The 13,415-nt window shown below is 30.2% G+C and overlaps 1 protein-coding gene across 4 annotated transcripts in view; it reads right to left on the bottom strand.

The window, feature by feature from the left end:
• LOC135136639 (phospholipid-transporting ATPase ABCA1-like) overlaps positions 1 to 12,328 on the bottom strand; it is an 82,167-nt gene extending 69,839 nt beyond the window's left edge. For 3 of the 4 annotated variants that reach the window (XM_064066012.1, XM_064066010.1, XM_064066011.1), the window contains exons 1-15: positions 11,852 to 12,328; positions 7,250 to 7,566; positions 7,002 to 7,193; positions 6,679 to 6,950; positions 6,383 to 6,623; positions 5,989 to 6,162; positions 5,737 to 5,933; positions 5,331 to 5,592; positions 5,125 to 5,279; positions 4,920 to 5,069; positions 4,651 to 4,861; positions 4,344 to 4,593; positions 4,060 to 4,136; positions 703 to 812; positions 30 to 267 (exon numbers count right to left, since the gene is read on the bottom strand). In XM_064066012.1, the coding sequence (XP_063922082.1) occupies positions 30 to 267; positions 703 to 812; positions 4,060 to 4,136; positions 4,344 to 4,593; positions 4,651 to 4,861; positions 4,920 to 5,069; positions 5,125 to 5,279; positions 5,331 to 5,592; positions 5,737 to 5,933; positions 5,989 to 6,162; positions 6,383 to 6,623; positions 6,679 to 6,950; positions 7,002 to 7,193; positions 7,250 to 7,559 (2,839 nt within the window). In that variant the 5' untranslated portion in view covers positions 7,560 to 7,566; positions 11,852 to 12,328. The remainder of the gene's footprint in view (positions 1 to 29; positions 268 to 702; positions 813 to 4,059; positions 4,137 to 4,343; positions 4,594 to 4,650; positions 4,862 to 4,919; positions 5,070 to 5,124; positions 5,280 to 5,330; positions 5,593 to 5,736; positions 5,934 to 5,988; positions 6,163 to 6,382; positions 6,624 to 6,678; positions 6,951 to 7,001; positions 7,194 to 7,249; positions 7,567 to 11,851) is intronic. The other variant, XM_064066013.1, reaches the window with a different exon arrangement.
• Positions 12,329 to 13,415: the final 1,087 nt, after the last annotated feature.

Below are 13,415 nucleotides of genomic sequence, written 5' to 3'. Positions count from 1 at the left end.
ATGAAAATAGAATTGAGTAACACACGTACCACCGGAAATATCTTCACTGTACACAGCTTCTGCCTTTTCATCGATTACAGATTTTTTATAGTAATTTCTCAAGTTATTGGTTAAAGGATCTGAAGACTTTTCACCACCATAGTATACTTTGGGTTTTCCATATACTTGCAATGAATAGTTCATTGGTGGACCACCACTATCATAACTGTCTGAATCTGACATTCCTAACCAAATCGCCAATAAGAAAATGATGATGGAAACAAGAATCTGAAATATTAAACAAACATTGCTTGTATTATTTGTTAAATCTGTATAAAAATGTCTACAGCCGGTTACTTACAAGTGGCTACAATTGAGTATATTATAAAACGAATTGTTTTTGTTCTGCAGAAATTAAATACAAATACTCTTGCATTTACTGATTATTTTAAATTTTTTAACAGAATATAAAACATTCAGTTTGTAAACCTTTTCAAGAAAATTGAATATCATGAAGATTGGCATTTACGAGTCAATGAATAGAAAAAAAAATGCATGAGATTTTATTGAATGCCCTATGCGAATACTTAGTGGCTGGCCAATTATATCTAATAATGGCTCAAAGCATACGGTTTTAGGTGTTCCAAAATGAAATGGTATGAATGCTACCTAGTATCGTACTGATTTCTCAATATAATGACCAAAATTAATGTAAATACTTACTGCTGGGATAAACCAGTAGAACTTTTTCTGAAAAAAGTACCAACGCTTTTTCATTAGTGCTGAAAATTGATTTCCAGTGAGCAATATACCCGGCGAATTTGTTTCCCAAGCTGTAATAAAAAGAAACACTGACAAAATTCTAATGTGGTGTTGCATAATACAATACATAATACACATTTATTCGTATCCCATATGATTAAGCATTACTGGTAGATATAGTGTAAAAAAGTTATAACAGACTGAATGTTTAATCTCATAATTTAATATATATTTGAGGTTAATAAAATGTGCTCTCAACGACGTTTTTTTTTTCTTTAAGTATATTAAATAAATAAGTAAATTGAAGAAAAAAAACTAAACATGTACATTAAAAAATACACAGAAATTCAATAAAAAAAAGACAATCACTTTTTGTAAATATTAATAGCTAAATCATATATGGGTTGAATACCAAACTAAATTACCCAATATAAAGTTCGCCAAATGAAAACTATTATCATTGTTTAAGTATATTATAGTTGGACAACCTATCCGGAGAATCACTTTCCCATGTAGAAAAGAATGAATATATATTTTACATCTCACTCGCTTCACTATGAAGTGGCGGTACCTTACGAAAGGGGGTAAAAATAGTCTGTAAGCACGTGATGTCGATAAGGTAGTAAAATGACGTATTAGTCAGTCCGTTGTACGGGGAATAGTCGAGAAATCGAAAAATCCAGAACTCGAAAAGTCGAAATACAAAAAAATACCAAAACTCAAATATCGAAAAATTGAAGAATCGAAAAACTGAAAAATCACAAAATTGAACGAAATATCCAAAAATGTGTAAATTAAAAAATTGAGAAATCGAAAAGTCAAAAAAGCAAAGTCGAAAAATCGCAAACTTAAAAAATCGAAAAACTGATAAATTAAAAACTTGAAAAATCGATAAATTGAAGAACTGAAGAACTGAAAGATCGGAACTTTGGGAAATGGAGAAATGGGAAAATAAAAAATAGATTAATTGAGAAATCCGAAAACTGAATATTCAGAAATGTCACCAATTTGAAAAATTAAAATATAGTAAAATTGAAAAATGGAAAAATCCAAACATCAAAAAATCAAAAAAAAAACTGAAAAGTCGACAAATCGAAACTTCAGAATTTAAAAAATCGAAAAATTGAAAAATCGGATAACTAAAAAATCCAAACATTGAAAAATTGGAAAATCGAGAAATTCAAAAGCCCAAATGTTAAAAATCGAAAAACTCCGAAATCTAAAAATCGAAACATCGAAAAATTCAAAAACTGAGACATCGAGAAATCGAAAAATCAGAGGATCGAAAGATCGAGGAGTCGGAAGCCGAAAAGTTAAAAATTAAAAAATTGATAAATCGAGAAATCAAAAAACTGGAAAATCGAAAGTTTAAAAATTCGAAAAATTGAAATATAGAAAACTGAAAACTCGAGATATCGAAAAACCTAGAATTTTAGAAATTGAAATATTGAAACATCGAAAAGTTGAGAAATCGAAGAATAAAACAGTCGAAAAATTGAAAAATCTAAAGTTTAAAAAACGCAAAATTGAAAATCCAAAAATTAAAAATCGAAGAATCGAATAACTGAAAAATCGAAACTTTGAGAAGTGGGAAAATCAAAAATAGATTGATTGAGAAATCGAAAAACTGAAAATTTAGCAACGTCAAAAATTGAAAAATTTAAAACATTGAACTATTAAAATATCGCAAAATTCAGGTATCTAGAAATCCAAACATAAAAAAAGCAAAAAAATAAAAATTCGAAAATTTAAAAATCGAAAAACTGAAAAGTGGACAAATCGAGAATTCGAAACTCCAGAATTTAAAAAATGGAAAAATTGAAAAGTCGGATCACTAAAAAATCCAAACATTAAAAAATTGGAAAATCGAGAAATTCAAAAGCCCAAATGTAAAAAATCGAAAAATCAGAGGATCGAAAAGAAAAGTTAAAAATTGAAAAATTGATAAATCGAGAATTCAAAGAAATTGAAAAATCGAAAAATTTAAAAAAAGAAAAATTGGAAAATCGAAAATTTAAAAATTCGAAAAACTGAAATATAGAAGAACTGAAAACTCTATCGAAAAATCTAGAATTTTAAAAACTGAAATATTAAAACATTGAAAAATTGAGAAATCTAAAGATTAACGAAAAATTGAAAAACCAAAAAGTCGAAAAATAGAAATATTGAAAAATCTCATAAGTGAAAGAAATATCCAAAAAACTGAGAAATTAAAAAATTGGAAAATCGAAAAACTAAAAAAGCAAAGTCGAAAAATTGAAGAATTGAAACTTTGGGAAGTCGAGAAATAGAAAAATAAAAAAAAAGTTTCTTCAGAAATCGGAAAACTGAAAATTTAGAAACGTAAAAATTTGAACAATCGAAATATTTAAAAACCGCAAAATTGAACAACACAAAAATTGAGAAATCGAAAAATAAAAAATCGAGAAATCGAAAATTTGAAGAATGGAAAAATTGAAAAAGCCCAACATTGAAATGTTGAAAAATTGAGACATCGAAAGTTCAAAAATCAAGAAAACGAAAAGCCGAAAAATCTCAATAGCGTATTTATAAATTACAAGTTCAGGACTATGCTACTTTTTAACATTTAAATAACATTATAAATTGGAAGATGTTGATTTTTTTTTCCAAAAATCTTCTTGTCTAAGGTGAAAACTCAACACAGATGTATATTTGTTATCAAATAAAATAGTCTTATTATTATAAATGTTGGATATAATTTTTTTTTTCCCATTAGGTGCTCACTTGTGTAAACACTATTGTGTATTAACATGAATAAAGACATACATACATACATAAACTGTATAACGGATATAGTGTTGTAAAATTTGGAGATTGCCCCATCTCATTGTTGGTGATAAACTTTGGTGAGTGTTTTGATGAAACAATTTGAAATGTAAATTTTGACATTCGGTAACATTATGTATTAAATCGTTAAGATGTTCAAGAACTTTGTTCACTTATTCGTTGTAAAGTCCAATGGTCGAAACGGCTTAGTTCTTTGTAGTGGATGTGTAACAAATCAACTCTAACGAATGTCACCTTATAGATAAATCGCTTAGAGCCGATATTGGCCTGAGTGCGCTTTGGTCTGTAGATCAAACAAGTTCTCAGGTGACGAAAAATTGCATGGGTAGGGAAACTTCGGATTACGCGCCAAGAAAGTGATAAACTTATTTGCTGTCGCGAAGTGAAGAACACAATTTGTCCCACGCCCCCTGGATTCCTTGTCTCAAAGCTCACTATTTAGGCGAAGTAAAATTTGTATTAGGTTGTCTAACTATAATATACTTAAACAATACTATTATATAAACGTACCATTCATTGATAAAGTTTCTGCTTCTCGTTTATTTTCCCCATCAATTTGGTCTTGGTCCTTACTGGTGTCACATGCTCTATAAAAACCACAATTTAAATTGAGCATCAAATTTCAAATTAATCACATTGATTATAATTTCGGAGGCTTCCACGGTCGGAGTCAATACATGATCGTTTTCCGGGTTGGGACCGTGTTAATTGAGTTTTTGTGCTTTTGGAGCCGAAAAACTCAGTTAACACGGTCCCAACCCGGAAAACGATCATGCAATCACATTGATTCTCACTTTAAAAACACATCATTAAGAGTTGTTAAATCCATGTTGATGTTCTTAATTCCTAAAGTATTTTGATTCGTTTCCAAAGCTTCAATCACTTGTGCATACTTCGCTCCTTTCTTAAGTGGTAACAAATATACAATAGAGTCTTCACTGCTACGAATCTCTCTAACTTCCGGAAAATGGAATTTAACGGTTTTTTCTATTTCATTTTTATCACTATTTGTATCAAGTAACAAATTTAAGTGGTAACCAGTATCTAAAACATCGTCAAGTGTAAGGTGTTTGTGAGAATAAATACTCTACAAAGGTTTACTGTATTGTGTCTTCAAGTTTAGTGGTGTGTTGTAACATTGTAATCGACCATTTGCCATGATAGCTATCATGTCTCCAAGTACGTCAGCTTCTTCCATAAAGTGTGTTGTTATCAATATGGTTTTAGTTTTTCTATATTCCAGTAGCAAATTCCAGATTTTTCTACGTGATTCTGGATCCATTCCGGATGTCGGTTCATCCAAAATCAAAACCTATCAAAAACACATGGGTTATTTAAGAAAAGAGAGTTATGCAACAATAAAATATTACCTCTGAATTCCCAATTAAAGCCATTCCAAGACAGAGCTTACGTTTCATCCCGCCAGATAAGACGTTTGCCATTTCATTTGCTTTTTCCTCTATTCCAAGAATTTTTAACATCTCAATGGAATCGTCATCACGAGTTTTCGACCCTTTCAACTACAAAAAAATAAAATAAAATAAAAACGTCCACACGTTTTAGACCAGTACATACTCTTGCAAAAAACTTTAGGTGTTCCCTAACAGTCAAATCTGGGAAGAGGAGATTGTGTTGTGGACAAAGTCCCATTAGCTTTCTAACGTCATCTGTGTGAGTTTTAATGTTTTGGCCATTAATTAACACCGCGCCTTTTGTTGCGTTGATCATTCCTTATGATTTTACAGAATTAATTAATGTTATAAAAAAATTATACGCATTACCTGTTAGAATAGACATTGTCGTAGTTTTTCCTGCACCATTTTGACCTAATAACACTGTGATGCGATTTTTGTATATATCCATTGTTAAATCATCTACAGCCACATGATGGCCATATTTCTTATTAAGTTGAACAATTTGAATACACGGTGTTTGTGTTGATGTGCATCCCTTTTCTGGGTCTTGTAGTAATGTGTTTTCTGATGAGTTTTGAACCCGATGCTCAAGACATCGTTTCAGTTGTACAACACTTTTTTTTAGAAACTGAAACAGTTTTATGATCTATAAAAATCTACAAATTACATTTACAACTTAATTTGTAAATAATTAAATTTAGTCTACTATTGAATGGTCAATTACATAATGATCGTACTGTTTAAATACCATAAGCTTTAAAAAAAAACTTACAGAGACAAAATTGGTATACGGGAAATTATATGGTTTTGAAATTCCGTATTCTCCTGGTTTAACATTTTCAATGTAAAGTGTGAGCATCATGAATAATATCATGTCGAATATCAATGTTATAAACACATTTCCCATCGTTATATCGTTATCGTCTCCACTTCCTGGCTGGAAAATATTATTCCACTGAATACCAACCTCTGAAAATAATATTTTGTATAACTATAATCAATATCGAAATATAACTGCAACAACCTCTCATTTCGTATATTGATATAGAAGAGTATCCATAAGAAAGTGCCATATTAGGAAAAAGGGCGAAAGGCATTTTGTATTTCCACTGTAAAGCTTCACGGGAATTTATAAATGACTGTGGTACAAAGTATGAAAGAAGCCACAACAATATTCCGACTACTGTTGCCACGGATGCTGAAATAAGTTATAACAAAATATAGTAAGTACAATAACAATAACACTTATGTTAATTATGTTTCATTTATTTTATAATTCGATAATTAGTTAAGACAGCAGAATAAAAAAAAAACTGCTGACAACATGTACATGGAAAAACCCAAACGAAATTAATCAACCCTCTCATCCATGAAGTTCATTATTTAACATTTAATTTCTTCCGGAAATAAATACTTACGTGTGTTGAAAACACTAGCGATAAAAAAGCAGAAGGTTATAGCTGCCATACAGTACAAAAACAGGAATGTAAACAAAACGGTGCCATCTGAATGTTCTATTGGTGGATATGAGACTCCCCAAAACGGTACCTTCATTAATACCACAATTATTATGATGGAGAATGTGTTGGTCATCAAAGCATGTATAAACCACCCCAACCAAATTAAAGATGACTTCAGACCAATCATTTTCATATATTCCTACAAATTTTTATCCAGTAAGATAAGGAATTGCATAAAATATATTAGCGTGTACTTTAGTTCCTGAAAATTTTTCTTCTCCAACTCGTTGTAATACTGCCGGGCATAAAAATATAAAACTGAAAATAGTTACAATTGGCAAAAAGTGAACAAATAGTTGATTGACCCCGGAATCAACAGTGCGGGGTGGGTCTGGGAATTGTTGTAAAGAAAAATCTATCCTTTTATGTTCCTTTCCTTTATCCTTATCGAGATGGAACTCCATGAAAGACATATCTATGGCCACTTGTAACGCAGCAAAACCTTTATACATATAGCTAGACATTCCTGAAAACGTATTGTGTTTATTAAAAAACCACGAAAACTTTAGACACTTACTTCCTTCTTCCGGAGAGAACAAAGGTATAAATAATTTATCTGTGTTCCATCTAAAATATTTATCGTAAATTGTTAGGTCGTAGTTTAAATGATGTATATCGTTGACATCAAAATTAATAGCAGCAATCAGAGTTGTTGCGTTTTTTCCAAACGCTAACAACAGTTCACTGGTGGAATCAAACTCTTTTACACCTATAACATAATATGTTTGAAATTTAATGTTTTCGTGTTCCGACACAATTTATTACTATCTCCTCGTATTTGAAGTTTGTCTTGAACTTTATTTACTATCTCTCTTGTAAAATTCGTGCGTGGTGCATACCAAAAGTTCAGTTCGCCAACATCTAAATGAGAGTATATGTTGTCTGTATCAGTGACGTCATAGTATGTAGGTTCTTCGATATGAATTTTACTCATTCCACTAATTTTTGACCTTCCATAAGCCACCAAAGTAAATAGAATTATGGGGATTACGATTTCGCTAATAGTTAAAACCCAATGTCGTTTTCTGATTACTAAATTTTTCCATAATATTGTCACTAATTTTAGCCACATCATGGAGCACCTGCAATATATTGTGTATTAAACGTTAACTGTCGCATGAGTATTAAATTTTCTTATTCTACGCCACTGTGATTCTGTCTCATTTCTTTTATTATGTGCAAGATATCACGAGAAGGAAATAACAACATCACAGCAAAACAAAAATATTGTGCAGCAAAAGATCTAAAATATTTAAGGCGATATCACTCGGCCTGGTTTGGGACAGTTTTCATCCCATTTGAAATGTCCTGTAAAAGCGAGAGAAATTGACTTAGGACGATAGTTTTTTTTCTTAACAATTCTTATTAGACATATTTTGTCCCTCTTATATTAAAATTTGATTGTCATTGCTGTTACAACGTACAATTTGCAGTGCGAAAAAAATTAAAAAAAGAGGTGTCTACGAAGAACCTTTCTTACCAGATTGCATCAATACGTTTTTTAATAAGTGTTACACAATTCATATACAACGTCAGCTAAGTAAACGCTGCAGATGAAAAAATTGCTTCAAGTTTTCAGCTGTATCTACTGCGATCTCTGTCGTAGATTATGCAGGGTAAAATACCTACCCTGACAAAAGAGGCTTCAAATTTTACTCGTCTTGTATAACTCTCCAAGTTTCGATTCTTTCGTCATTTTGTCAAAATAGAAAATATTGGTGGAATTAAAAAAAAATCAGCACAATACATTCAAAATTATTCGAAAGCTATCGGTGTTTTATTTTTGATACTCAATGTAAATGGTTGAATTATAAAAATTGGTCTAAAATTATTTAGACAGCACTTTCCTCGCTCTTGAAGTGAATTTTATGGTTTCTCGACGTTTCTCCATTTTATAACACAATTTTTGGTTTCTTTATTTCCTTTATTTTTTTGTTGTTTCTTTCGATTTACAATTCTTTATTTATTCAATTTTTCAAATTTTCAGGCTTTCATTTTTCAATTCCATGATTTTCCACGTTTCAAAATTTTCAATTTGCAGTTTTTGGATTTCCAGTCTTCCAATTTTTCAGTTTTTTAATTTTCAATATTTTGATTTTACAATACATATTTCTTTTTCTTTTTCCCTTTTTCGAATTTTAAGTTTTTCAATTTTTAATCTTTCGATTTTTCAAATTTTCGTTTCTTCAAATTTCATGTTTGATTTTCACTTTTGACATTTTTCAAGTTTTCATCATAAACTTTTTCGGTTTTTTATTTTTGATTTTTCAATTTTACAGTTTCTTGACTTCTAAATTTTTCAATTTTTCGATATTACAGTTTCTCATTTTTCGATTTTTCACATTCTCAGTTTTTAATTCTTTTTTTATTTTTCATTTTCCCGATTTTTTTAATTTTCATTTTCTCGATTTAATGTCACAAATTTTCATTTTTTCAATTCCTTTATTTTTTGTTGTTCCTTTCTATTTTTCAAATTTTCGTTTCTTCAATTTTTCGAATTTTCAGTTTCTCAATTTTTCGTTTCCACAATTTTTCATGTCCACGATTTTTATTTTTCAGTGTGGCGAATTTTTAATTTTCATTTTCCCGATTTATATCACAATTGTCTGTTTCTTCATTTCCATTATTTTCTGTGTTTTTTTTTGATTTTACAATTTCTCATTTGTTCAATTTTTCAAATTTTCAAGCTTTGAATTTTCAGTTCGTCCATTTTTCAATTTTTAAATTTTTCACTTTGCAGTTTTTGGATTTCCAGTCTTCCGATTTTCCAATTTCTTTAATTTTAAATATTTCTATTTCATAACACATATTTCTTCTTCTTTTTAATTTTTCACTTTTTCGATTCTTAAGATTTTTCAAGTTTTCATTTTGTAATTTTTCGTTTTTTATTTTTGATTTTTCAATTTTACAATTTCTCGACTTCCAATACAAATTTTTCGGTTTGCACAAGTTTTTTAATTTGGCAATTTTTCAATATTACAGTTTTTTTTGATTTTCAGTTTTTACATTTTTCAAGTTTTTATTATACACTTTTTCGTTTTTTTTATTTTTGATTTTTCAATTTTACCATTTGTCGACTTGCAAATTTTCCATTTTTCCATTTTTACATTCTCGATTTTTAATTTTTCCCTTTTTCAATTTTTCGTCCCCTCAATTTTTCAACTCCCCGATTTTTATTTTGCGTTTTCCTGATTTTTTATTTTTCATTTTCTCGATTTTATATCATAATTTTTTGTTTTTTCATTTCCTTAATTTTTGTTGTTTCTTTCGATTTTCCAATTTTTAAATTTTTCAGTCTGCAATTTTTGGGTTTCCACCCCTTTTTTACTTTTTGGATTTTCAATTTTTCGTCAAACTTTAGATTTCTCAAATTTTCGACAGTTTTATACTTCGATTTCTTTTTTTTTTTCAACTTTTCGATGTTTTAATTTTTCTTTTTTAAAATTTTTCAATTTTTTTTATTTCTCGATTTATCGAATTCGGATGTTTGGATGTTTTGATTGCTGAATTTCTCAATTTATCAATTTCTCAAATTTTTTCTATTTCTCGATGTTTCGATTTTTGGATTTCACCATTTTCAGTTTTCCGATTTCTCAATTAATCTATTTTTTGGTTTTCCCATTTTCGACTTGAGAAGGTTTCAATGCTCAACTGTTGTGTAACAATTCTGAGTGATACCACCTTAACGAAATTTTATATATAAAACATTATATTAGTCCATTCCCATCAAAAAAATAATCGATGAATATGCGAAACGCTAAGCGCAATCGGTGATACACCTTATTTTGAAGTAGGTTACACGTACTTTAAATGATAAAAATATCGACACCATTTGGGAAATTTTGGTGATAACTTTGTTTGCCAATATATGACCCACAAAAAATACCGATGTTACTCCATTTCGGCACTTCAGATGTTGAAATACTTCCAAAACGAAATTTTAATTACACTTTAACATTAAAATTGTGTTATAACAACAACTGCTACATAACTTAAATAATACAAAACAATAATAAGTTTGTTGCAACTAAGGTCTTATTCACAACGGACACAAAGCATTATAGTTCAGAAAATGTCAATTTTCAAATCATTGCATGAAAACTGTCCAACTGAGGTAACACTAGGCATTTTTTTTTTAATCTTCGTTTAAGTAGTTCAGTTTGGTGTCACTGTAATTTTCTTCCACATTTAATAAGTGAAAATTGCAAATATTTTTGAAATTTATTTAAAAGCAAACTTGGATCCAAATTAAAGTTCTTGAAAAAATTACAACTACAATTCATCTTGGAAATCACAGAACTGATTGTTCAAAATGTTGCAAAATGGTTACCGTTGATCAAAAATTTGATGGCGTCGTCTCCAATGAGTTGTTCATTACTAATTTCATGTTGCTTTTAATAATATGTTTCTACCGATACGATACGAAGCGATAACGAAGCGATAAATGACAAGGACGAAAATATAAATTTCAGATATGAAAGAAAAAGAAGACCACATTTTATCGGTACCGATATTTTATCGTTATAGAAACAAAAACCCACCCCTGGTTGCATAAAAACCATTCTTCATCCACCAGATTATGTAACCAAAACTACATACTTAGTCATCCGTAAAACAAGAATAGTTACTGAAATTGTGGATGGAAACATCTGATATTTTTATCAAGACTTTATGCCACTGGTGTTAAAAGTGAATTACTTTTAACACTGGTGTTCAAGTAAGGTATAAAAGTGGTTTTATTTTGTTCGTGTGGTTAAGGAAGTCACTTCGTTCCCCAAACTTCTATACACGCAAAATAAAATCTCACTTTTAGCATTTATAACGGGTGTTCAATTGAAAAATCACTCAGAGTAGGCGTTGGAGTGTCATTTGACAGAAACGGCATGTCGGTTGTTATAACATATAGCATACAACGGGTTATGTTTCTGCCAAATGGGTGTTATAACAACAGACATGACGTTTGTGTCAAATGATACTCCAACGCCTACTTTGAGTGATTTTTCAATTGAACACCCCCTATCATAACTAATTCCACACTTAACACAAGGTATTAAAGCAACTTATTAGATTTGTATGTCACAATATTAATCTTTGCATTGGAAAACATGTGATATACCTATGATCATGATAAAAATAGAAAATGTGTTAATAATTTATCAAGTATGTATAAGCAAATTTGATATCTCTCGTAGCTTGTCAATAACCGTGATTTAGTAATAACAAAAGTGCAAGTAGGCCAAATATCGCTTATCTGTTTACACCTATTTAAGTCTGATTGTTTTTATCTTGATTATTGATTATGGAGGGCCTCGAAAAGGAGAGAAAACTGTTGAATTCTTAAACTAAAACAAACAATAATATACATACCGTAACGAAATTGTTTATGGCAATAGCATCAACAACACCTTTCAGTTCCTGGGGTGGAATTACTACAAGCTTCGTAATAATTTTAACAAAAAAACACTGCCATAATTGTTCAACAGTGACGATTGACCCAGGAAACTGTCAAGCGACGAAAATTGTAGGAAGTCCATACGCCACATCACGCTATGCACCATAAAAACCAACTTACGCACTATATTAAACTAAAATTAATAACTAAAATGGAAGTTGGACTACACTAAAACCTCACAAGTGGAGCATATTTGGACGAATATCACTCATTCGATTTTATACCTTATCGCTAGCGATAAAGTGACAAAGACAGTCAGGGATTTCACCGATGTGTACAGATAAGCACGTTATTCGTTTTACCCGTTTATCTGCTATCAAATTAGTACTATACAGACATTAATGACAGGAGCAAGGAGTCAATCACAAACACAACTGTCACTCTGTCATCGTTTAGCAATGCAGTGTGTGCGCAATGCGCATGACTAGGCGTAACGTATAAGCAGAGGTGATGTGATGTTGATGTTAGTGGTTACAAGTCCAACGCCTTGTATTGTTGGTTGTCTATATGGATTTTAATATAATTTTATTTATGACAGGCTGCCCACAACAGACCTTCAGCACAGAATAATCATTGTCACTATTCTTTTGAAAATTGTAATATTCGGAATAGTTCTGGAGGCTAGATAACAAAATATTAATTGTAATTGTTGTAATTTTTACAGCACAATAACTTTTTTAGTTTCATATTTAACAAAATTACAAAAACATCACTGTAACTGTTGTGTTTTTCTTTAGGGCGGTACAGCAGCCATTTTTCTTTAAGTTTAAGGGTGCCCAGTAGCAGACCGAAAAATGAGCTAAATAGAAGTTCATTTCACGGGCGTAATTTCAACTTTGAAAAAAAGATCGACATTTCAATTGATAGATTATGTCTAAATCCCTGGGGAAGACGCAATATTTTTTAAAATAAGTGATTGTTTAGTGTTTAATTAATCGTTCATTCTTCGAAGGAAATTCCATTTTTAGATGAAGAGAGAGCATGTTTCGTTTCAACTTTTATATCAGTGCAAAGACAACATTGAGCTCTATGGGAAAGAATCGGTCATTTTTGTTTAAAATTTGCTTTTTTAAAAAAATCAGTACAGGTCATAAAACTCATAAATACTCTTAGCCGACCAACATTGTTGAAACTCTTTTACAAGTCGACTTCTTTCATTGATACGTTCTACTAAAATATTTTCTTTCGAATATTTTTTAATAATCTGTCATTTTATACAGTTATGAATCAATACACAAAATTGACAAGATTAGATTAGATTCTCATCACTTCACTAACCAGTTATTTATCTGAACAATCACATTTACGTAGTTAAATTTAATTTTTTGATACTCTTCTCCGCACCACCTATGAGGTAAAGTATTACAGGGGCGTAGTATCTCCAGTGGACCTATTCCACTATTACTATTTATTCCTGCGAATGCAAATAAAATTTTTTAAATTTACAATTTTTTGTAGAATTATTTGTCTAATGGGTTG

This window comes from Zophobas morio, unplaced genomic scaffold (assembly GCF_036711695.1).
Source record: "Zophobas morio isolate AGI-343-1 ecotype UQ-CSIRO unplaced genomic scaffold, CSIRO_AGI_Zmor_V1 ptg000026l, whole genome shotgun sequence".
Lineage (NCBI taxonomy): Eukaryota > Metazoa > Arthropoda > Insecta > Coleoptera > Tenebrionidae > Zophobas > Zophobas morio.
Note: the sequence above shows the minus strand (reverse complement) of the source record. Positions and strands in the feature narration are given on the sequence as shown.